This window comes from Lathamus discolor, chromosome Z (genome assembly GCF_037157495.1).
Source record: "Lathamus discolor isolate bLatDis1 chromosome Z, bLatDis1.hap1, whole genome shotgun sequence".
NCBI lineage: Eukaryota > Metazoa > Chordata > Aves > Psittaciformes > Psittacidae > Lathamus > Lathamus discolor.
The window spans coordinates 30,640,980-30,665,319 of NC_088909.1; the positions used below are offsets into that span (position 1 = coordinate 30,640,980).

The 24,340-nt window shown below is 40.9% G+C and overlaps 2 protein-coding genes across 2 annotated transcripts; one reads left to right on the forward strand and one right to left on the reverse strand.

Annotated features, from left to right (window-relative positions):
* Nucleotides 1-446: 446 nt before the first annotated feature.
* Nucleotides 447-7,545, forward strand: LYSMD3 (LysM domain containing 3). Its single transcript, XM_065662787.1, has 2 exons — nt 447-813; nt 3,748-7,545. Exons 1-2 carry the CDS (start codon nt 550-552, stop codon nt 4,354-4,356), a joined length of 873 nt encoding a protein of 290 aa, XP_065518859.1. The 5' UTR covers nt 447-549; the 3' UTR covers nt 4,357-7,545.
* A 1,142-nt stretch (nt 7,546-8,687) lies between these two features.
* POLR3G (RNA polymerase III subunit G) lies at nt 8,688-22,421 on the reverse strand. Its single transcript, XM_065662788.1, is given in 13 exon segments — nt 8,688-10,431; nt 10,911-11,068; nt 11,071-11,095; nt 11,218-11,301; nt 11,884-11,954; nt 14,727-14,834; nt 15,348-15,398; nt 16,116-16,172; nt 18,205-18,213; nt 20,081-20,210; nt 21,690-21,741; nt 21,743-21,768; nt 22,302-22,421. Coding segments are annotated over 13 exon segments (978 nt in total). The 3' UTR covers nt 8,688-10,344.
* Nucleotides 22,422-24,340: the final 1,919 nt, after the last annotated feature.

Here is a 24,340-nt window from a genome sequence, read left to right on the forward strand (position 1 = left end):
TCTGCTCCTCCAGAAACAGGGCCACTCACAACGGAGCCACGCTCTCGGGCGACCGACCGGCCTCCCGGCCGCCAGGCCCCTGCTGGGCCCCCCTCAGGGCCGCTGTGCCCCCGGCAGCCGCCGCATTCCCTCACAGCCCCGCGCCGGAACGCTGTCACCGGGGCAGCGCCGGCTCCGAAGCGGCCGAGACCCGGGCCGCGGCCAGCGGAGGCAGGGAGAGAGGTGCAGCAGGCCCGCCACGCACCCTGAGAGCCCACTGAAGGCCTCTGATCCGATCCTCGGCAATAAGGGGCGCCCTGGGCCTTTAAGGGTGGCGGGGGCGGTTCCACGGTGCGGACGTGGCGGATTTGTGCCGCCGCCATTGCGCACGCCACGAGCGCAGGCAGCAAGCAGGGCAGCGGCCCCGGAGCCGGCGGAGTGCGGCAAGGGCCGCGCCGCGCCGCGCCGCGCGCTCCCGTGCCGGCTCCTCCCCTCGCTGGGCGGCGCGGTGGGGGATCCCCGCGGAGGCCGCCGCGGCTGTAGTGTGTGCCACCGGGGCCCCGGCGGAGAATGGCCGGCAGAGGCGCCGGGTGCGGCCCGCAGCCGCCGGCCGTAGCGCAGCAGCCCACCGGCGGACACCTGTACCCGTTCGTGGTAGCGGAGAGCGAGGGGCAGGAGGAGGAGGGCGGCGAGGTGTCTGAGCTGCGGCCGCGGGGCAGGGAGAAGGTGCGGAGGAGCGCGTCGAGGGACAGGCTGGATGATGTAGTCCTGCTCACCAAGGACATCCAGGAAGGGGACACGCTCAACGCCATCGCGCTTCAGTTCTGCTGCTCGGTACGTGCCCAGGCGCTCCATGCTGGTGCCGTGATCAGGGAGTTCGGGGGGTGCTGCGACCCTGCTGGCGGCGGTGGGACCCGGCGCTGTGCTCACACCTCCTGACTGCCCGGGCCCCGTTTGCACCGGCTGTGATCCCTTAAAGCAGGCGGCAGCGTAAGAAACGAGTGTGTCGGTTCTGCCTGCGGCTCTTGTTTCTCAAACTGGTGCGTGTTGCAGTGGAAGTTACGCTGATGCGCAGTCACGCTTGGGTACTTCGCACTGAGAGACTCGGTGATGAGGAGGGTGTTGCTGAAACACCTTCAGCATTGGTGTGGAGACTGAATCCCACTAAGGAAGGGGGGAAGAAAAACCCCCATGTAGCTTTCTTTTGAATTCTGTTAAATTGCCTGAATATTTATCAGCACGAACCTGTTGTGCTGTTGGGAATGCTCTGCCCAAATGTCCCAGTGTTCCCTTCTTGGACCTTCTCGCTTTTCCTGGTTAAGAGGTCTCAAATTTAAGAGTTCTTAAACACCAGATAGAATCATACAATAGTTAGGGTTGGAAAGGACCTTAAGATCATCTTATGCATTTCCAACCCCCCTGCCATGGGCAGGGATGCCTCATACTGGGCAATGTAGCCCAAAGCTCTGTCCAACCTGGCCTTGAACACTACCAGGGATGGAGCATTTACCGCTTCCCTGGGCAACCCGTTCCAGTGCCTCACAGTAAAGAACTTCTTCCTTATTTAACCTGAACTTTCCCCCTCTTTAACACATCTTAGGCTGCATCACAACAGTTGTGGCTAGTAGGCCATGGGAGGTGATTCTACCCTCTGCTGTGCTATAGGGACGACACACACACACACACACACACACCCCTGCAGTCCTGCGTCCAGCTCTGGGGCAGCAACACAAGAGGCACATGGAGCTGTTGGAGCAAGTTCAGAGGAGGCCATGGAGATGCTGCAAGGGCCGGAGCAGCTCTGCTCTGGAGACAGGCTGAGAGAGCTGGGCTGGGTCAGCCTGGGGAAGAGAAGGCTTCTTAAGGGGAGACCTTAGGGCAGCTCCAGTGCTGGAAGGGGCTACAGGAAACCTGGAGAGGGGCTTTGGACAAGGGCCTGTAGGGACAGGACAAGGGGAATGGCTTTAACCTGACAGAGGGGAGACTGAGATGAGCTCTTAGGCAGAAGTTCTTCCCTGTGAGGGTGGTGAGGCCCTGGCACAGGTTGCCCATAGAAGCTGTGGTTGCCCCATCCCTGGCAGTGTTTAAGGCCAGGCTGGACAGGGCTTGGAGCAACCTGGTCTAGTGGAAGGTGTCCCTGCCTGTGGCAGGGGTTGGAACTGGATGATCCTAAGGTCCTTCCCAACACAGACTGTTACATGATTCTGTGAAATTAATATGATGAGTGTCCTTCCCACCCAGTACTTCTGGGTGGGCGGCAGTAATTAAGGCAGAGGTTACTGTATTAGTTGATGTTGATACATTTGCATTAGTTGATTAGTTGGTACATTTGCATGTACCCAGTTCTGACAGGAAATTATCCGCGTGTGTCGGTGAACTGACTGCTATCTGTGCAGTTATCAGGAGGTCAAATCCAAAATCCGTATTTACAGAAGTCTTCATGTCATCTGCTTCTTAAGGTGGAGACAGAACTAGGTGCCTCCTGTCATTAATTTAAGTACCAATGTCTTGACATAACTATTTCATAATTACGAGAAACCTTAGCTTCATCTACCAGTTCTTGGCTTCAGAGCACAGCACAAGTAGGTATTTTGAGCTGGCTTACTAGATCACACCTCAGGTAAGCGGAAAAAAGGTAACAGAGTTAGACTCTGTCTTGGAAATTCACGGAGAGTGTAAATTAGCAGTCCAGGGCTTTACGCGGGAAGGATAACTTGTGGTTGAATCAGTAATCACTGAGGTATATCCTGTATTTTGCAGTATGTTATGCTCACCCATTTACCACTACAGGAACTGAAACACTTCTCATACTACAAGGTTAGCACAGGCAGCAGGCACTGATCATCCTAATGTATTTCTGGCCACATATCTGTTTTACACAGAGCCATTGCAGCAGCAAGGGTTTCTTGACAACCTTGTTTTCTGTCTGTAATTTCTCCTGAGGTAGATGTCCTCCAAGTGAGGACAGGAAGGATCTGAACTCAGGCCTCGTGCTTAACATGGGCACAACTCCTGTGTGCTTACCAGGTGCTGCAGAAAACTACCAATCTTTATGTACTTCCTCATGGTGAGGTTTGTGGCTGGGTCTTCCATGCTAAGGGAGTTACTGTCTCAGAATGAAGGTGCTGATTCTCCACAGGCACTTAAATCCTTGCAGAGTATTCACTTCAGACTGAAAAGCTAAACTTACCAAGAGCAAAATGAGATTAATTTTGAGCAAGAATAGAGAAAGGGGAGAGCTGACTTCATAAGGGGAGATGCCAGTTTCAAGTTATGCTTGGTGTTCTGCCTTAGACCCCCAGAAGTAGGAAGTACCCAAACCACAGCTGTGGCTAGGTGAACTGGACACCCATAGGTTTTAATACTCCTTACTCCTAAGTTTTCAATTTAATGAGAAGCTCACAGTAATTTACTTCACTTGAAAGCACTAAGGTAAAGTCCCATCTGTTTCACAGAGGTAGTTGCCACTGACAGATGAGTACACATTAAGTGAATATGTATGTGTGAAGTGGCTTTAATTCTTCTAACATGAAGTGAGGAGGTTTGTTACCTCATAATTACCTTAGGCTTTAACATTGTTCAGAATTGTTCTTTGACCCTTTCTCACTTTGTACTGTTTGAATGGGTATCGGTTAAAAATAAAAGGCAGAACAGAGGCCTTGTCTTTGTTTCATTAGGGACAAATAGTATTTCTCAAGGATGCAGTACTCTTTAAACATTTCCAGTTCAGTGGAGCTTTGACATTTAAACTGTTGGTTTTATTTTTAGGTTGCAGATATCAAGAGAGTTAACAATCTTATCAATGACCAAGATTTTTTTGCCCTGAGATCTATCAAAATTCCAGTAAAAAAGTTCAGCGTCTTGACTGAAACACATGTCTCTCCAAAAGGAAGACTGGTTCTTCGGCCTGCTTACTGCTCCATAGAAGCACAGGAAATGGCACCTCCTGATAAATTCCCTGCTAATGAGACCGCTGGCAACTTCTTAAAAGAAGTGGATCGAGATATAGAGGAAATAGTGAAGTGTAACAATACGAAGAGAGAGAATCTTGATGAAGTTGTTTCTGCATTAGCAGCCCAGCAGATCTCCTTCGAAACTGATGGTAAAGCTAAAAAATGCAAGGATCCTTACTACGGAGCAGATTGGGGTATAGGATGGTGGACAGCTGTAGTGATTATGTTGATTATTGGCATAGTAACTCCAGTGTTTTACCTCCTGTATTACGAAGTTCTAGTGAAAGCAGATGTCAGTCACCATTCTACAATGGAATCTTCCCATCTGTTTGTCACAGCAGCATCACATCAGAAACAAATAGAAAATGGAGTAAATCAGGCGAATATTATAAATGTTGATAATCAAGGAGAACTTCAGCCTTAACAGTGGAAAACACCAGGCAACTGTTACTCACAGACACATAACGTAGCATTAGCTAAAGGGGAAAGCACAGAATGCAAAGTGCATCTGGACCAGAGAGAAAATGTATGCTGATGTATGACTTGCTTGCATGGGCAGTGTTCCAGCACAAGGATATTTCTGTGGGTCGTGTAGTCTCTGAATATGCCCAGGACAGGCAATTTTAATGCCAGATTAGGATACAAATTAAGGTATAAAATTGTCTCTGAAGTGTTGCACTTTTTTTTTTTCTATTTTGATAGACATGTTTTTTAATTATTGAGGTGAAAAAATGTAGGTTGAACTAGCACATGAGTAGTCTCACTGTATGTTTTTCAGCCCTAAAATGGGCATTTGGGGATATCTAACTTTTAAACACCTTTAATCTTAGACTGCATAGGACACTTGACATTTTTAATATCAGGTTTACAGTTGTCATTTAAAACTGCATTCTCTTAGTCCTATTTTATGAGTAAGATAATTCTTATTTTTTTTTAACCCTCAATCATTCCATAATTAAATTGCCACGGTGAAGTTTTGTCTTACAAGTGACTTCTATAAAGGCAGTAGCCAATGCTTAAGCTGAAGTCTTCGAATCTGGTGCCTGTTGTCAGCTCATTCTTGAGTACCTTTCAGTGCAGGCAGTAGTTTGTTTTCTGTGTATGCATGACACTGTGCCTCAATGCAGCCCCGTTGACAGAATCTTGGTGAACCTTTACATCCTTCTGTGTATCCTTCTGAAAACAGACTGGAGAGGACTGCACTTATCACGTGGTCAGCTGCATACAGGACAAAGTGTGGATGTGTGGCACCCTGCTGTGACCGCTTCAGTAGTCTTTATTTTCTGCTAATGGGTTGCCTTTTACCCCTTCCCCCTCCAGTTAATCGCAGTTCAGGACCAACTGATTCTTTAGACAGCAGTCAGGTCGGTACTGAATATGCTAATGGTCATGTGCCCAAGAACCTCAAACATCAAGTTTTCCCTGATATCTAGAAAACTGCAAACAGGTTTTAGTGCCTGCTAGCAAGGAACTTTACTGCAGCAGAACAGACCAGCTGTAGCTGCAGACTTGTTCTTTAGGTACCAGTGCGTCCATGAACAACTCTGTTCTCAAGTGTTTCACTTGGGCTTTCATGAGCAACCTTGGTTTTCTTCTCTTTTCTTCCCTACCTGAAAATGTTACAAGAGTTAAGAAACCAAAACGAACCTGAAAGAAGGAGGTACTTGTGTACTCAGAATATTTTTAAATAAAAAGTGTGATGCTGCCTGTAATTTTTTTTGTTATATTTGTCTTGTGGAGTAACATTTCCATTGCCCTGTTCAAAGTACCATTTGTTACTAAAGCTCGAGATAACTGATGAATTAGGACTTTGAGAAATAGAAAAATAATGACTGTCCTTTACTATTATAAATTTTCCTTTGAGTGTCTTGATTAAGTATATACAATATAAAAAATCAGATAAAGTGAATGTTTACAAATTATTGGAGGTATTCCAAAGTGCTGTATCAGCTTAAATTTTGAAGGTAAAGACACATGCCCATTCTGCTCCTGGAGCCTCTTTTGCCCCAGTAAGTATGGCATGTATTCTTCCACCAAGTGTGCAGATGCAAACAGCGTAACTTGCTTCAGTTTCAATGTAACACAGAACAAGACAAAGCTTGAAAGAAAGTGCAGCACAGTTGGATATGTGAACTATGATCTGTGGCTTTTGAACCTGCTGATAAAAGTGGTATCTGTGGAGATACTGACACTACTCGTAGTTTCCACACTAGATGAGGTATTGCAGACAGGCATGAACTTCATGTTTCATGTAACACTTGTTTTCCAAGGTCTTTTGAAGTAATAGTTCTTTCCATGAAAATAATGTGCTGAGTAACAGGAGCATGAATACCAAGGTACCAGTTCTGGGTAACACAGTATGAAAAGTTGCTGTGTGAAGTAACGTGTGGTGGCTAAAGTGATGCAGCTTCTCTGGCTGGAAGTGTAAAAGGCAACTTGCTCCACTGCAGACCACAAAGCTCTGGCACATCACAACAGTTTTCTGTGTAGGACTGAAATTTGGTACATTATGTGTCAGGTTTTTTGTTACAAGCTTGGTTGCTTCTCTCCCTTTATATTCTGTTTGTGGAACCTCAACATTTTTAATACTTTATCCTTCAATTTCTTACAAAATTGTCAAAGAACATGAATTAGCTATTGTGATGATGCAACATAAGCCTCATTTACTGCACATTCCTGAACTGATGGGTATTAAATTGCCATCGGTATAGAAGTGAACTTAGCTTCAGTTGTGGTTTGGCTTGGTCAAGGTGGTCTTTGTCCTGTTGATGCATGAGTAGAAAGACTGGCTGTTAGCTGCTGCTTTTCATCCTGTGATGATACAGCTGAGTAATTTTCTGCTGTTATCTCAGCTTTGGGCCTTTAGGTTTGGCAGGCCTGTGGCTTGCTGTCACTGAGTTACATGTGATGGGCCTCTGCCTACCTTGGGATAAGCAGCCATTGAACAAACACAAAAGGATAGCTGTTTTATTGGACCATTTTATACTCTAACCAAGAGCTTTGCATGTTTTTACTATTAGGTAGAATATTTTTAATTTAGCAAGTTAACTTTATCAGAGGACACAGTTTAGGTCTCTTTCCAGGACTGCAGGCCTACCTGTACTGGTAATCTACAAGCATCAGCTGGCTTGGCTTTTTTGCAGGATGCAGGGATCTTTACTGCCTTTTCTGAAGTACAATACAATTGGCAATGCATCATCACATGTCAGCCCTGAATAAAGAGGGTAACTGCTCTGTGTGGAACTTAAGTATGATTTAAGTTAAAATCTTTAAGTTAGTATTTTAGAAACTGACTTGTTTTAAAACCCCTGACAAAACAACTGAGTGGTAAATCATGCTTTAGATTAATTACAACACATTGTTGATCAGGAAGTTGGTTTAAATTTAAGTGCATATTGCACTGTTGGATCATGTAAAATGTAAATGCTTTAAATCTGCTATATTTTGGAGTATGTTGTCACAAATAGTTTTTGTATGACTTTTATGAAGGCTGAAAATACAACTTTGTAAAGTAATCCTGAATGAGGACGCAAGTCTTATTTTAAATACTTCTGCTCCTCTGCATTTAGAAGAACATAATATACATAAAATAAAGATTTTATTTCAGACTGCAGTTAAAGTGGTGCTTACAATGTATTTTTAGCTCTGTTATCTTTGCATGCATAGGCCTTTACTTGTATTTGTATTGGCTAGTTTTTTTATGTGTGACCTAAACCACAAATCCTTGGCCAGCAAGTATGTTGTTGGTGGTAGCTGCACACAGTATTCACATGTAGTGAACTATAACTGGAGCCTAAATGGTTTATCCTGTGCACGCTTTGTAGAACTTGGATCTTTTCTGCATAAAGTTCTGAGAACTTGTTAGTTCTGTGAAACTAGGATTAAGAAATAGGCATGAAAAATTAAGGTAGGAATCAGTAGAGTTCTTAGATGATGATCTCCCTACACCTGGAAAGCAGTGCCTTCTTTTATGAAGTAGTAATGCTCTTCTGCTATGTTGTTAAGATAGGATTTGCATATATGCCTGTACAGACCCAGAGTTTCCTGAGACCCAAAGAACGGTCTGTCAGAAGTATGGTCTTGTAATAAATTCCAAGCAAGTGGAAAATCAGCTTATTAAAACAGCTGCAAATGTTAGGCCTCTGTAAGGGCACAATCTCATTTCATTTCAGAAGTGTTTTGGCACAGGTCACTGCAGAACACAGCGTGTTCGTAAGCATTGGCCTGATTTGCCGTTGTTGAACTAGACCTAAAGGATCAAGCCTGAGACTTTGTATTTCACTCTGGAGGACAGAGGTGACCACAGTTCACCTTTTGAAAGGCTCAGCAGGACCCAGTTTCTGCCAGAGCAATGTTTCTGAACAATACAGCAGGGAGGGAGCTGTATTACCCCATTAGCAATATGGTAAATGAAGAACGCTGTCGGCCGTGAAGAACTAGTGTCACCTTGTACCTGCTCAGGCAAGCCACAGCTTGTGACCAAACTTAACTCCTGCAGCAAATACTGTTTGGGTGCTAATCCTCTAGTTCTGCATTTGGCAAAAGCAGTCTATTTGCGTTCTTTGTGTGAGAGGCAAGGAGTCTCACCATATGTGGGGGAAGCAGATACTAGTCATGCTAGAGGCAAATTTAATTTTCATTGTGCGTAACTTGTTCACAACATCTTCATTTCTCTTTTGTGTATCATGCAAGAAACAGTCACACCTGCTCAAGAAACAGCTGCTGGCATGCGTAATGTTAAAACAGTATGTTTGCTATGCAATGCCGCAGTATGTTTATTAAACATTGTCTGCATAGGTACAAACACTTCCAAATAAAATAGGTATACCTCTGGGGTGTGACCTGCATAGCTTTTTAGTTCCATTTTCTTTACATCAGATATCTGTTTTAGCAGAACGCTTGAATGCTAAACTTTAATGGTCAAATTCTTACTGCATACAGGCTTTCACAGAATAATACAGTACTGTTTTCCAGTCAGCAGTGAGGTATAAAGTACTGCTTAACACAACACCAGACTCAAAAGGAAAACTTCTGTAGCTTGCTTTGCCGAGAAAAGAGTTGATTTTGGTTTAAAACTGTTCTTTCATTAGATCTGATAACAGGACTGGTTATCAGGAACAGAATGCTTTAAGTAAAAAAAAAAACCAAACACAAAAACAAAAAACCCTGATCAAAAAGTTATAGAATAGCACTGAACAATAATATTTTGTACCATCAAATGACAATAGGACACAGAGAATCCTCTCTATGTTCTTCCAGTATCTAATCCCAGGAATAAGTTTTCTACACCTCAGCTGTTCCCACACCTCAGCTGGTTGCTAAGTAAAATGGGTATTTCCAGACATTCTAGTTTTGCTATTCTCAACATTCTTGTCTTGTTTTCCTAATTAAAACCTCGTGCTCTAAAATACTTCATCACATTCTTTTCCTACCTTTTTGGGTGGTTTATGGGGGTTGGTTTGTTTTCTTTTTGGGTTGGTTGGGGTTTTTTGTATTAATTTGCTGTCTGTTAAGCTTCTGTTGTTAGGAAGTAAATAGATGCATTAACAGTTACATAGGTACCTATCATCGGCCATCTCGCTTAACAGGTAAGAAAGATAGTATCGCCTTTCGGGATGAAGAAACTGAGGCAAAGAAAGGACTGACGTTCTTGTCACTGATCTGTGTGCCACTGGTAAAAACCAGGATTCTGTAATTTCTCAAACTTAAAATTCCTTAAAATTATCCTTAATTATTACTTGATGCTTATTCCTAAACCTTATTCACATTGTTAAGTACTATAGACTCTTTTTACCCAGATACTAAAAATTATGAGTTCTTTTAAGTAGAATAATAGCTCTTCAAAATATGCTCATCATGTTGTTTGTCCATATTACTAAGGTACTTTCAAGTCAGTTTATATTAAAGTGCTTAGTCATTAAATAGTCACCTGAATTCAGAACTTGCATAAATTCCTTTGAAGAAGTAGCTGCCAAATATGAGCAGCTTATGTCCATAAAGGCCAGATCTCTGTTTTCACTGCAGTCATCAAGAATTTCACTTAACTATTTTCATGACTTGACTGCTGAAGCATAGAACTGACTAGTGCAAATGCTTAGGCACAAGTTTGATTGAGATGCATACATTCTTTTTCTGTGCAGAGGCAATATAATGGTATATCGCTTAATCCATAAGTTGGCATTCCAGAAAACCTTAAGAAGGGGAAAGTCTGCGAAACATTTGGCAAAAGAACCAAACAGGGTCCCATGTCCTGTTTTACAGCATAGTGCAACCAAAAACAATTGTCCAACATATTTTTGTAGAGTATAATTAAACAGAGCTGAAGCATTAGTTCAGTTGATACTTGGCCCACCTCCAAAATTCTACTTCAGGTAATGTACAGCTTGAGCAGGATACCACCCAGGAACAATAGCTAGTATGTTGCTTCATCCATATTGTCATCACTGCCAGCACTAAAGTCATCTCCATCTTCAAAATATGAAGAAATGTAGTCATTTTCCTAAACAAAATGAAAAAAAAAACCCCAAAATCATCTATTGCTGCATCTGTGGAGGAGACAAATCTATGAAAGAAACATGCTTGGAACTGCTTGAGCACCCACATTTTGAAACAGTAATAGTTTTTTTTCTTTCCTGATTTCTTGGGAAAGAAAGAGGAAAACATCCTAACGAAATCCTGGTATATATGAAACAAGAGGCATCACAGTCTTAGTGATGAAAATGAGTAATTTTATGTATTGATTTGTGGCAGGACACATTCCTGTTTGTGAGATCTTTTTTCTGAGCTCTTTGGAAGTAACAAGTCTAACGTACCTACTTGAACTACAACAATACAATACAATGAAGAAAATTAATGTAAAGGAATGCCTCTTGCTACAACTCTCCTTTTCAGAGAAGCTCAGGGCTTTTCTTTAATATTCAATATACTACCCAATAAGTGGGATCAGACTTTGCATAAATAGGAAGATCAACATCATACCTCTTCTTGCTCTTCTTCATCATATTCCTCTGGGTTTTCTGCTTCTTCATCATCTTCACCTTCTTTTTCTTTTGTTTTGTCTTTCTCATCTTCAGATTTTTCTTCTTCATCATCCTTCTTTTCCAACTCCTGTCACAAGGCACTCTCTTTTACAACATTGTTACAGCAACAGCACATCCTCCCCACTACCAAAATGTTATGCTTCAAGTTAACAGCAAGAGAGACAGCACAATAATGCAATGCAAATGCTTTTTGGTCAGTATTTAAAACAACACAATGTGAAGCATAAAACTCCACGAGGACTTACTTGATCAAGCATTAGCCATCGGACTTGAAGTCTACAAAAGTATGTCTCGTGTAATAAATTGAAATGACTTCCCTTTACCAGTTGCTGTTAGAATAAGTGACAGTAGAAGGCCATGTCACAATTGATAAAGCAATACCACATTCTGATTATAATAATCTGCATCAAACAACTGGTGGTTCACCAAGAGAAAAAATACAAGGCTGTTTCACCTTTAAGCTTCCCATTCCCACATGGTGGGTACTCACCTCCAAAACTAAGGTCACTTGTCTCCTAAGCTTTTGTGTGTTTCTTTTCTCTCAACTTACAAAATTGTTTAATTTCCAAGATCAGTAGATTGCCAAAACAATAGATTTAAAAGCTCTGGCACCAGTTCTTCCTTCAAGAAGATCTAGTAGTAACTGCTACATCACTACCCAGTGCAGAACAACTGGTTGTTGTGTTTAGAGTCAAACAGAAGCAAAGAAAACAGCTTCTCCATGGCCAGGTTCTACTCTTACCCTCTCCCTTGTGCTACCACATTGCAGAACAGTTACCCGACAGAGTAACAAGACAAGGCCAGAAAAAGGCTGCTCTGGTTATTTAATTTGTACCAAAAAACATACTGAAGGTTTCATGTTCCTTCAGCAATTTCTACTGTACAGTTTAAAAAGAGTATGCACATCTTACCTCAATTTTTTTCAACACATCCACATCACTTTTAGGCTCAGAGCTTTTTGCCTTTCTTGGTTTTGCACCTGCTGGAATAAACCACATCACTATTATTTTTCTTTTAGTACGGAAGAATACGAAATCTCTGGTTTACTTCCTCTTAAGAGCCTATATATTGAGTATGTTAGGGAAAACCCATGTCACCTTATTAACATTACCTCCGGCTTTGAGCTACATAATTCATGGAGGTGTAAATGCCTGATTTATGCAAGTGATGCCTACAGGCCCAGTCTGAAATTCACTTTGAACAGTTAGTTGACCAAAGGTTTGGCCAAAGTATGATGTTCAGCTTCGCAAAATACTTTTCACTTACCTACTCACAATATGTTGGGTAACTAGAACAAAACGTCAGTTGTTAATTTTCACCATTTTGAAAATGAACTCATGAATGTTACCAATTCATGCAACACATTAATAAGAGCTGGATGCATCAGACAGATAATAAAAGACAGGCAAAAGTATATTAGCTCCAACACAGAAGGCATGGTTACTGCAGCAAGATGGCTTTTGGACCACAGTGGGCTCTCATCTAATGAGTCCACAGTATGTATTTCCACCTTAATTGATAATTTTCATCAAGTTAATCCCTCCAATACATCCTCTTCATGCTACTTCACTATATGGTGAAGCAAAGGTCAAAAATAGCATTCCAGGTTAAGAGCAACCTGAATGAAGCACCCTAAACTAAGGTTGCCCCAATTCCAAGGAGATGAGAGGAACCAAAGAGCTTCAAAGCAAGAGATGTGGCAGCATTTATAGAGCTCTGTGAGAAGTCCTGTTTCCACAATGGAACTGTCTTTGTCCTCTCCTGCAGAACTTCTCCTTACATGACCTATTCAGCATTTTACACACTTACAACACAGGACTGTACCTAACACAGGTTAGCACTTCTCAGAAGGGTAGAAGTGCCTGTGTAAAGTGCCAAACTGGTATAGCCACACAGCTTCCAATGGATAAGCTAGCTCATGTAACTTGCCCTGTTTCTACACTGGACTGCACTAAGTAGCATCAGAAAGAAAAATAAAGGAAGGGATGTCCTTTCTGGGGCAGATAGTAACCCGATGATGTTATGTATTTTATCTAGCCTAATACTGAAGGAAGCAGAACACTAAGAGCTGCTGAGAACTGTATTCTGTCAAAGGCATTTTTCATAAATAACATTCAGTTCATTTCAGTGTTTTGCCTAGGAACAGATTATGTGACAAAAGCACTGCACAAATCTGAGAGGAGTCAAGCTGCTCTGTAATAACAAAGAAACAGCGTCAAAGCAAAAACACCCAGAATGAAGTAAGCTTTTAAGGAAAACAAGTGGAAAGTGTGATTCAAAATTACATCTCTGCAGGCATTTAGAGACAATGTGTATAGAACAAACAGCCTGGAAATGGAAACAGACATGCAAGAACTTTCCTTAAATGCTGAGTGTCTCTGGAGTTACCATAAAATTAGAGAATGGCCCATCATTAGTAGAACTTCAAGAAAACCAGCGCCCTTACTTCCATGTAGCTTAGGGGCGCAATGGAATATAATCTTCCCAAATACCCGTCCTCACAGTACTTTGTCTTAAATGCATACATCTCATTATTATCCATACATATGGATATAGCTGACCTACAAGAGCTGAGGTTAAAATATTCAGGGAAACCAGAAAGGGAAAGGGAGAGGTGTGCAGAAAGGAAGCTATGCCTGTAAATGTAACTGTGCAGTGATGCCAAACCCACTCCTGCAATACACTAAGGGAGAACGGAGGTAGGAAGTCCCTTTGAATTTTGGTGCAGATTCTCAGCTTCCTCATCATTGTACCACTTGGTTATAAAGTGTCACCTAAGATGGCTGTCCTCAAAATAGAACAAAGATATCATATGTGTCACTGCTTAGCTATTTACAAACCTCCTGAGTCAGATGGATTTTTTATGGCCCCTGTATCACCAGTATTCAGGTAACAGGACTGAGGTTGCTTTGAGCAACCTGGTCTAGTGGAAGATGTCCCTGCCTGTAGCAGAAGGTTGGAATTGGAGGAGCTTTAAGGTCCCTTCCAACCCAACCCAGTCTAGGATTCTGTGATGCCCAAAAACCACCAAAACCCCCATGATTTTTGCTTTTAGAGGAACCTTTGGGTTTTTATTTAATCCAATCAAGTTCTGATGATCCGCTGATCTTTGCCATTACAACTATGTAAGAATATGTACTTTCAAGAGCAAATAGAGACACTGGCACAATAGAAAGAGGGAAGTCCCTGACAATGTGTAGTGATTCTTTCTTAGTTTATGATAATCACAACATTGTAACAAGAAATAATAAAGTGGCATTTATGACTTCATTGGATCTTGGGGAGCTAACTATTGTGTATAAGCTTATAAAATCCAATCCAGTTTCTTATTAAAAACCAAAAAAACAAAACCAATCAAAAGTAGGTATGTACTAGTTTCACCTTTAGGGATTTTGCAAATAACTACTAATTTTCAGTTGAAACTTGCAAATACGTATTTAATTTTCAGTTGAATCTTGCAGTCTACTTTTAAGCCATGCTTCTCAAAGACGCTCTTGAAAGGAACAAAGCTTCCAGCTGAGCTAGTCTCCATGACTACTGCATATTCCCTTTTCCTTTTCTATTTTATCTGTGAACTGAAGAATGACACATGAAGGATTAGGAAAAAGGGAACAAGAATGTAAACAATTATATACAACAGACAGCTTGATAAAGGAGGCCAAGTGTTACTTCACATTGACAAAGCAACATACTTCTACAGAGAACTTAAAATTGAGAGTCATGCATGCTAGAAAACATTTTGAAAAGCAAATACATGTATGATGCTGTGTAATAAAAAAGGTTGGTTTTTTTCCTCTAAGTACAACCAATACCAGCTCCAACTGCTGTTGAAGGATCTGGTTCACAATTCTGCAGAAGAAGGCTGAAAACAAACAAACAAAGTAAAACCAGGGAAAATAGAAAATAACCTACATTACATCATATCACATATAAAAGGCTTAAAAAATGCAAAAGTCAACCAAATCATAAACAGATAATTGAGAAACCCAAAATACAAAGAAAATTTGAACAGCCAGCTATTCGCTGAATAGAAGAAGGGTGAGTATTGACTAAAGATATAAATTTTCAAACCAAAAAGATCTGTGGGGTTTTTTTTTAATCTTTCACTGTTATTTATCCTATGTGTTAATATGGTACATCAATACAAGAGGCAGGAAAGGATTATCAATCTTTTCCAGTAAGTTAAAACATCCTACAGAGGCAAAGCAAAGTCCACAAAAGACACGCAGACTCGTAAATTATTTAGAAAAAATCTGCCAAAAGTCCTGATTATTCAGACTAATAAGCATTTCTACCATTTTTTAACCCTAGCCAGCTCCAGTATGTCTTCCATCACTCAACTAGAGCATATTAAGTGGTTCTTAAAAATATATACCTTTCTTGGTCTTCTTCCTTGGCTTCATCTCTCTTGGAAGCCTCCTCCAATCTGTACAGAAAATAGCTTCAATATGTATGAATGACGATTTACAGCAGCAGTCCTCCCCCTTCCACCCACCAAGGATTGGCAAGGGCCCCCTGTTGTGCTTGCTCCTATTTACATGCATGTCTACATGTTTTAGCACACAACAGTTTCAGGGAATTCTGGCTGTACTTTAAACTGAGTACTGCCATTTCACACACTTCATGCCATGACCATCTGCCCCAGGGAGGGCAAGGTTGAGGCCTTCCAGTGGCCCACATGCTCTTCAATTTACATCCCATTATTAAGTTTGCATTAGTGACCTATACAGATATGGTTGTGAAATCTGATGTTATAAAACCCAGCTACCTGTGACTGAGACATTGGGTTGGGTTATTTTTAGTTACATCAATGTTTGCTCCCAGTTCAAAACTCATATCTGCATGGAAAGTAAGGAAGAAGGAAAGCTAGAGTGAGAGCTAAAAATTGCACTTGTGCTGCTCATAAGTTTCAACTGAGTAATAAATAAGATCAGAGTTCTTTTTCTTTTTTTTTTTTTTTTTGAGAAAACAATACTTGACCTGAAAACATTCAAAGGATGTAACCCTCAACAAGAAATACATGACTTGGTGGTAACGATTTATTTGTTCGTTTGTTTTTGCTTGAAAAATAATGAATTAAACATTTAAAACAGCAGAATAGTTCATAGATAAAGAACTATCCTTTGGTAATCTCAGATATTACCTGGGGTCCATGTTGGATGCTCCTTGTCCTGGTACTTTTTACTGTACCTCTCTATTACTATAAAGGATAGAAAGAGTTATGGAATTCCGTTAAATAAAAGACAACCAGCCACTGTCCTTTATATTTTCCTGTAACTAAACAGTGTACTTTTTAATTCCACATTGAACACTTTCTGCTGCTGTTGTCAAACACCTAAAAAATAGTTTAATGTTACTACTCTGAGCAGTTCTTGTAATAATTCCCAGGACTGACTAATCATTAGCTAAGTACTTGCAAGAGCTGGATTTTACTGCCACCCAAAAAAAAGGCAAAACCCCTGAATGCTGCATTGCTTTTCTGGACTATCTCCTGTCAATCAAAAAACTATCCCACCCTAAAAAAATCCCCAACAAACCCACCACCCCCCAAAATGATTCTAATTGATACTTCTGTCCTTGGAAATCATGAAAACATAAAGTGCAGATACAGTCAATGGAACTAGGTTGAAAAATCAACTGAATGTTAACTCTTTTCTCAAGAGTTTCACAATAAAACCTTTGCTGCAAAAGCAGCCAGTGACATTCACCACCACCGTGCTCATCACAGACACTACCCATAATTCCCAGCTCTCAGAATAATCATGATCAGCTCCCAAAACATTCAGTACTTCTGCAATGGCAGAGCTTTGCAGCGTAACACAGAGGTGTCCTGAACAGCAGCAACACATTCTAGTCCATTTAACCTCTTTCCAGGCACAGGAACTACACCGAGAAATGCACTGTAAATGGTACAGTAGCTATACCGTACATGCATACATACTGCAAGAGAACTTTCTTGTACAATCTCTAATGATAAAAGCAGTATCAAAACTTAAGTATTTTTAAATCAGTCCCATTTTTTCTTCCCACATTACAATGCCCAACCGCAAAATTCATTTAATGCAGAATTACTAATTCTGATTGCATTAGTAACTCAATATCCAAACAGGGATAATTTTGTGGGCATTCTACAAAAAGTGTGAAGAAATACAGATTGTGACCTTTACAAAGACTTCTAAAATACTCACCAGAGAAAAGGAAGGGAGAAAGAAGACATTAGAAATGAAGCTCAATTTTAAACTTAGTTAAGTGAAAGCAGAAGACCTACTTAAAACTATGTAACAAAGAGCATGCATTTAAATTGACAGTGTTGCGGGGGGCATTTAAGGTAGGTGGCTTTCCCAGATACTGTAAGAAACTTTAGGGAAAGAAAACAGTAGTTTTGATTTCAGCTCGAAGCTCTTAGTGAAGAACTAATTGCTGATGCCACCATAAAAAAATGCGTCTGACTGATTTTGGCCACTCATGGCTAACATACTAATTCCAAACCACTGCCAAGGTGATAGTCACCCAGATGTAGCAGATACACCTACAGGAAAAGTATGAATGATTCATAGGTTATGAAGTGAAGAAAACAGGGAACTTATTATGGAATATGACAACTCCTCACAAAATGAGTGTTGAAATGAATGATGAAAATCTACCCTGTATGTCACACTACAGCATCAAAATTGCCAGGTATTATGAGACATAGCTTTCATTTACTACCTGAATAATGAAAGAAAGATAACTAGCTATGTCCTAACTAATTGTTTCCCTTGTCACACTGCAAAGGACCATTTGGCTCACAGATGTGGTGCTGAAAGTTTAAAACAACCCATTTGCTCTTGTAGCAAAGCAAATTTAAGGAGCTCCTGCCCACAGTCCCCCTCCTGCCTCTTAGTCCTACCAGCCATTTTCATGAAATACAAGGGAAGCAAATGGCTGTAAACCAGATCACATGAAAGATCAGCTAAAAATTATCTACCCTGGGGAAAGAAAGTGATTTTCTTAAAGCTAGGCCACTTCTGCTACATAACGCAGTCCCAAAGACAACTGCATACCATGACTGAGATGAAAGAAAGCTTTTTAAGCTGGAGACCACTGCTGATGTAATTATATCCCACCCCTCAAATGAGGCATTTTTACACAACTGCAGGTTCAGTAAAAAGTTCCCTCAATGTACCAACCTACCCTTGGAGAGACAATAAGAACATCTGTAGCATTATCTGAGAATACAAGTGGCTGACTACCTGTTTTCCCTGCAACTGCCAGTTCTCGTAGAAGTCTTCAAAGCAGGCAGTTCTACTAAGCACACTCAGTAACAGGGAGAGATCACTCAATCTCAGAAAGAAGGCTGAGCAGGCATATGTCAGGCATAGTAGTTTCCTTTTGTGTGCCTGAAAACTGCAAACTTCAAGCCTGACAAAGATCATGAGCACTGCAAGCCTCTAGTAAGATGAGAACCCAAGGACACCGAAATTTGTTTCCTCAGAAGATGAAGATGTGATAAAAGAGTAATCTGGAATTCATAATAGGGATCTAGAAAGGAAGATCGGATCTGTTCTACTTGTTCCATAACCAAGCTCTTACCTGGCTGCACCATCAGGGTCCGCCCTGGGCTGTGCCTGTGCTGCACTACGGCTTCCTGCTGTGCCCTGCTGACTGCTGGGCTCCAGATGCAGCTCAGAGAAATACTCTGCCTTTTGTGAGCCACAACATCTGGGCGGCAGCCTGTTCACAGCTTGCACTGCAGGGTGCTGCTGCATTTTAATCAGTGCTTCATCGGGAGAACAAGTGGACAATCAATAACGTGTTAATCAGTGTTATGTTCAAAGCCTAATAAAAAACCCTGCATGAAGCCCCAAAAAACCTCTAGAATTGGCCCCTACCTCATGAACAAAAAACTATCAAGAATTCAGAAGGGATTGGAAAATGAACCTGTATCATATTGACATCATGAATATTCAGTCAGGAAATATTCTGATGGTTTTGGGGTGGAAATTAAACAGTGTAATTTAGAGTTCAGGTCAGCTCTCATTACTCAACATCAGTGCAACATAGCAAGGAAAAGATTATCCAGTGTTTGGTCATTTTGGATTACTTAAACATTTATAAAGTTTTTTAACAACTTCCTATTGCACTAACTGGAACTAGGGTTCAACATGTGGCACTTCCTTCTATTCTGTATTTCCTATTTTTCTGTGACAGGCCTTGCCATTCAGAACATGCAAACATGCAGTCAGGTGGATGACACCCGCAGGCAAAAGTCACAAATAGAAAGAAGCCCTTCTCACAGTAATAATATCCTGTAGCTGCTAGATTTACAATATTCCCACATTAAGGGAGACAGATATAACAGCCTTCTTACCCTGCTCTCATTCTTTCCCCACTAGCTCAGTTTTCTGACCAGAAAGCTTGGATTTCAACAGTATTATAATGTATGACTGGATGCCAAGTATAGCATAGCATTAATTGTTATCAAACAATAAAAAAGTGGGTAATTTTTAATTATGTATAGCAAAAGACATTCTTAGGTCAAGCAGAGCTAGATCAAGCTTTGGCTTCTACTCCAGCTCTGCTCCTGAGGCCAACCTCAGTAAATCACTTATCTTCATCTCAACTTTTGTATTTCAGGTGACTTGTCAGTAATTTCTCCTGAATGGACACAGGGGGGAAAAAAATTAGTACCGTTAAAAATGTCCAGCTATTAAATACAACATTATTTTAAGGATGTGTTTACACATTAAAATAGAACACTAGTATTTACTACAGATTTTTTTGCTGCAATGCAAAATTTTTAGGTATTTTAACATGTAGTTATGCCTATTTTGCTTCTATTGGCATATAATTGAAAAGACTGCATATACTTGGTCTAAATGTTTCTTACTGTATATCACATGGAACACATTTCACACCTCTCTCTTTCACACAATAATTGCACTTGTAGGTGTGTGACCTACAACTTCAGTAAAAGCAATAAAGCTCCCTATTATCTTAAACTGCCGATTTTATTCCTCATTATCAGTACAAAATACATCTTCACCACATGCATTTCACTACATCATCCTTCACAGAATAACAGCTACCAAAGGTATGTATATAAAAATAAAAAGCACACAAACAAACCTTCATGATCTTCTTCTACTGCCACAAAATATGGCATTTTCTTCATAGTTCCTCTAAGATCTTGTTTTAAGGCCAACATGTAATCTTCATCTTCTCCTGTTTTCAGAGGCACTGGCTTATTGTCTGTACTCTGTACAAATTATGTTTATTATTTATAAGGTCTTAATATCCACAAAATACACAGGAATACTAACAAAAGCTACAATAAACACAGCTAATCACAGAAGAGTGCAACTGTGCATTATACTACTTCACAAGTATACTTTATTGCATTCTGACAAGCACAACTATGTTTACAACTAAATTTATACCTTTTATGAATAAGTATCTTTATAAAAAATACATCAAGAAATCAAGCAAAAGAAAAAAGTATTAAAACTTTAATAGTGCAATAGTCATTCATAGTCACATTAAGCTCTTAATGGCCAAAAGCAGTTTTTCACACCAGCCCAACTTACTCAGAAATCATTGCTTCTCCCCTGGAGTAGTTCTGGCCTTAACCTCTTCTAGAACAGTGGTTTAACTGCATTAAATATGATTGCTTTAAGTAACAGGGACAACCTCTCCATGACTTTCGTCATGTAAATAGGTTGTGCCGTTATACAACCAGGTAGCTCACAGGCCCTCACCCTCACACAGTTCAGTTTCTGTCAGCTGAATTTAAAATTAATTGTTAAGGTTTGGATTTTTTGTGTTTGTTTTGTTTTTTAACTATGAAGCTTGAAATTGGAAAAGCTATTTAAGCAAAAACAGTTTTAAAAGTATATAGAACACTAGAGCCAGAGACAGAATTAGAGAACGGATTACGTTTCTTTCATACAGATGATGTGCAGTCAATACCTGAGTGGTAAATTGCAAAGCACAAAGTGCTACCACAAGTCCCAGAGCTGGATTATGAAAGGAAATTATTGCTTGCAGCTATTTGCTATCTGGCCAATGTTTTAAATCACTAATGTTGCTGATGGTAAACTGATGCTCCTTAATTGGGTTTCTCATTGCATCTACAGGAAATTCACAAGAACTCAGACCATGTGTACTAGAAATATGTAACAATAACAATTCACTGCTTAAACTAATTTCACTGTAATTCAGTCAACAGCTGTAATACAGTTTTAGACACTGCCCAATTATTAAACATAACTCTTCAAGTTTTTATCAATCCTAGTTATGCCACTCGGTTGACTGGGTTCTTTTTTTTTTTTTTTTTTTTTAATGGCATTGGACTTCCCTTTAGAAGTTTAGCTCAGTTCTGAAACTTTACTCACAGAAGCAAAAAAGCATCTTCAACTTCTCCATGCTCCAAGACAGTAGAGGCTAGTAATTCTCCTACACGGCTGATTATTGCTGACTGTAACTGCAGAAGCTGTAGTTCACACAGAATTCGGTTTACTTGTGCTATCAAGCAGACTGCAATGTTCACATTAGGAACAGACTTAGTATCCAAGAAATCACATAACTGTGAAGGTGGACTAAGTATACATAACATCTGGCTCAGTAAGCCAAACCTTGGATGAAATAACTATTCAGAGAAATCTCAGCACAGCACCAGTTATATGTCAAATGTGCAAGTACTGTATCATAACATGAGACTGAGAAAAATTTCGCGCACCTTGATCAAATCCTGCCATAGGCGGGAAATTCGCTTATATAAAACCGTAACTTTCTGCCTCAAGATTGTCCAAGCTTCCCTGCTTAGCAAACTACAGTCAGAAAATGCTCTTTCTTCCCCTTTAATTTTCAAATGCATCCCAAATGCCAAAACTCAGTTAAGTTTCCTTATCGCATAAAATATCTTTCAGTTATTTTCAAATTGCTTTCAAATGCAGCTATTGAGATACAAGACAATCATCAAAATCTTTTATGTTTCCATGAATGGTAAATTTCTAAAATCAGCAAATCCATTCATAGCTTCAAAGGCCAGTGCAACTTAATTTCAAACAAATTCAGATATCCAGCATTTCTGTTACTGTAATGTCCAGAAAATCAAATCATGATGAGGACTCAAATCAGTGAACATCTTGCAATCTAGTTAAATATGTAATTCGACAGTTAGCAAAGGGACAAGAAATAACAGTAAGAAAAACAATTGTTTACATTAAATACTTCAAAACTGACCTAAAGAGCTTAGGTTTGTTCATGTATTTCATTACATTACCTAAACATGAGAGTGTCTCTTTACCTGAACACAGAGAACATGCTCAAAGATATCCGCTGTACTTACAGGAAAGGGTGGTGGAGGTTGACACGTGACATCAGGCAGAGCAGCACCTTTAGCAAACCCAATGGCCTCAATGTTGAATGTAAATGCAGAACGTCCTCTTCCTCTACTTGACCCTGCCATTTGAAGTTACTGAAAATATGACAGAGTTTTAAAGATTTCTTTTTGCTACATGTATCAATGGCATGTATACCTATAACATTAATGTCTAACAAACATTATACAGTACTTTTAAAACCAAAGATAATTTTAAATAACCTTTTTTTCCCACACACTATAAATCTGGTACATGCCTAAAATCAACTCCCCTTCATTTCTGGTAGCCACCTCTGTGTGCCTGAAATTACATCCTAACCTAGGGATTTTAAAATTTCTTCTTCTAAACCTTAGATGCACTGACTTGAGTTCCATTAGGGTGGAAGAACAAGAAAGAAGATAAAAAAACCCCAACAGAAGTTCAAGGACACAGATATAGGTGGAAGGTGTCCCTGCCCCATGGCAGAGTCAGGGGTTGGAACTGGGTGATTTCTAAGGTCCCTTCCAACTCAAACCACTCTATCATTCTATGATTCCATGAACCTGAACTTCTTGTGAATATATTCTCCAGTTTCTGAACTTTCCCACAAAAAAACATTTTGTGTGTATCACACATGGCTTCTTCCTCCTTCAGATTATTCCCCCCGTCCACCCTCCCTCTATTTTTGTAACTAGTTTTGGGTACTGATAAAAAGCCAAAAGCAAAGAGGTTTGATGTAAAAGCATCAAAGGACTCCAGTATGACTGCAAGCTGATCAAAGGAGGTTATTGCTAACTGAAGCATTTCACCAACGATGTAGAAAGAAAACAGACTACAAAACTACATTTACAGTCAGATCTTGCCACCTTCACTGTTAGGTCAATCGCCATCACAGGATTTTATGACCAGTAGGTTGGCAAGCAAAGCAAAATGTGAGAGACACTTCTTACAGGGAAGATGTCAAGAAATGAGACACAAGAGAAGCCCAGCTGAAGCAGTACGCTACTGCTCCCTCCCAAGACCACAGCAAGATCAATTTGAGGCCCCAGCCTAGAAACCGTAGAATCACAGAATAGTTAGAGTTGGAAAGGACCTTAAGATCACCTGGTTCCAAACCCCCTGCCATGGGCAGGGACACCTCACACAAAACCATGTCACCCAAGGCTCTGTCCAACCTGGCCCTGAACACCACTGGGGATGGATCATTCACAACGTCCCTGGGCAACCCATTCCAGTGTCTCACCACCCTAACAGTAAAGAACTTCTTCCTTATATCCAGTCTAAACCTCCCCTGTTTAAAATTTAACCCATTACCCCTTGTCCTATAACTACAGTCCCTAATGAAGAGTCCATCCCTAGCATCCTTATAGGCTCTCTTCAGACACTGGAAGGCTGCTATGAGGTCTCCATGCAGCCTTCTCTTCTCCAGGCTGAACAGCCCCAACTTTCTCAGCCTGTCTTCGTATGGGAGGTGCTCCAGTCCCCTGATCATCCTCGTGTCCTCCTCTGGACTTGTTCTAAGAGTTCTGAGTGCTTTTTATGTTGAGGACACAGAACTGCACACAATATTCCACATGAGGTCAGACGAGAGCAGAGTAGAGGGGCAGGATCAGCTCCTTCGAACTGCAGCAGCCCAGGATACGGTTGTTTTTCTGGGCTGCGAGCACACATGGAAGCTGGGTCATGTTCATTTTCTCATCGACCAACACCCCCAAGTCCTTCTCTGCAGGGCTGCTCTGAATCTCTTCTCCACCCAGTCTGTAGCTGTGCCTGGGATTGCTCCAACCCAGGTGTAGGACTTCGCACTTGGCATGGTTCAGCTTCATAAGCTTGGCATTAGCCCACCTCACAAGCGTGTCAAGGTCCCTCTGGATGGCATCCCTTCCCTCCAGCGTATCAACCAAGCCACACAGCTTGGTGTCATCGGCAAACTTGCTGAGGGCGCACTCAATCCCATTGTCCATGTCACCAACAAAGATGCTGAACAAGACCGGTTCCAACACCGATCCCTCAGGGACACCACTCG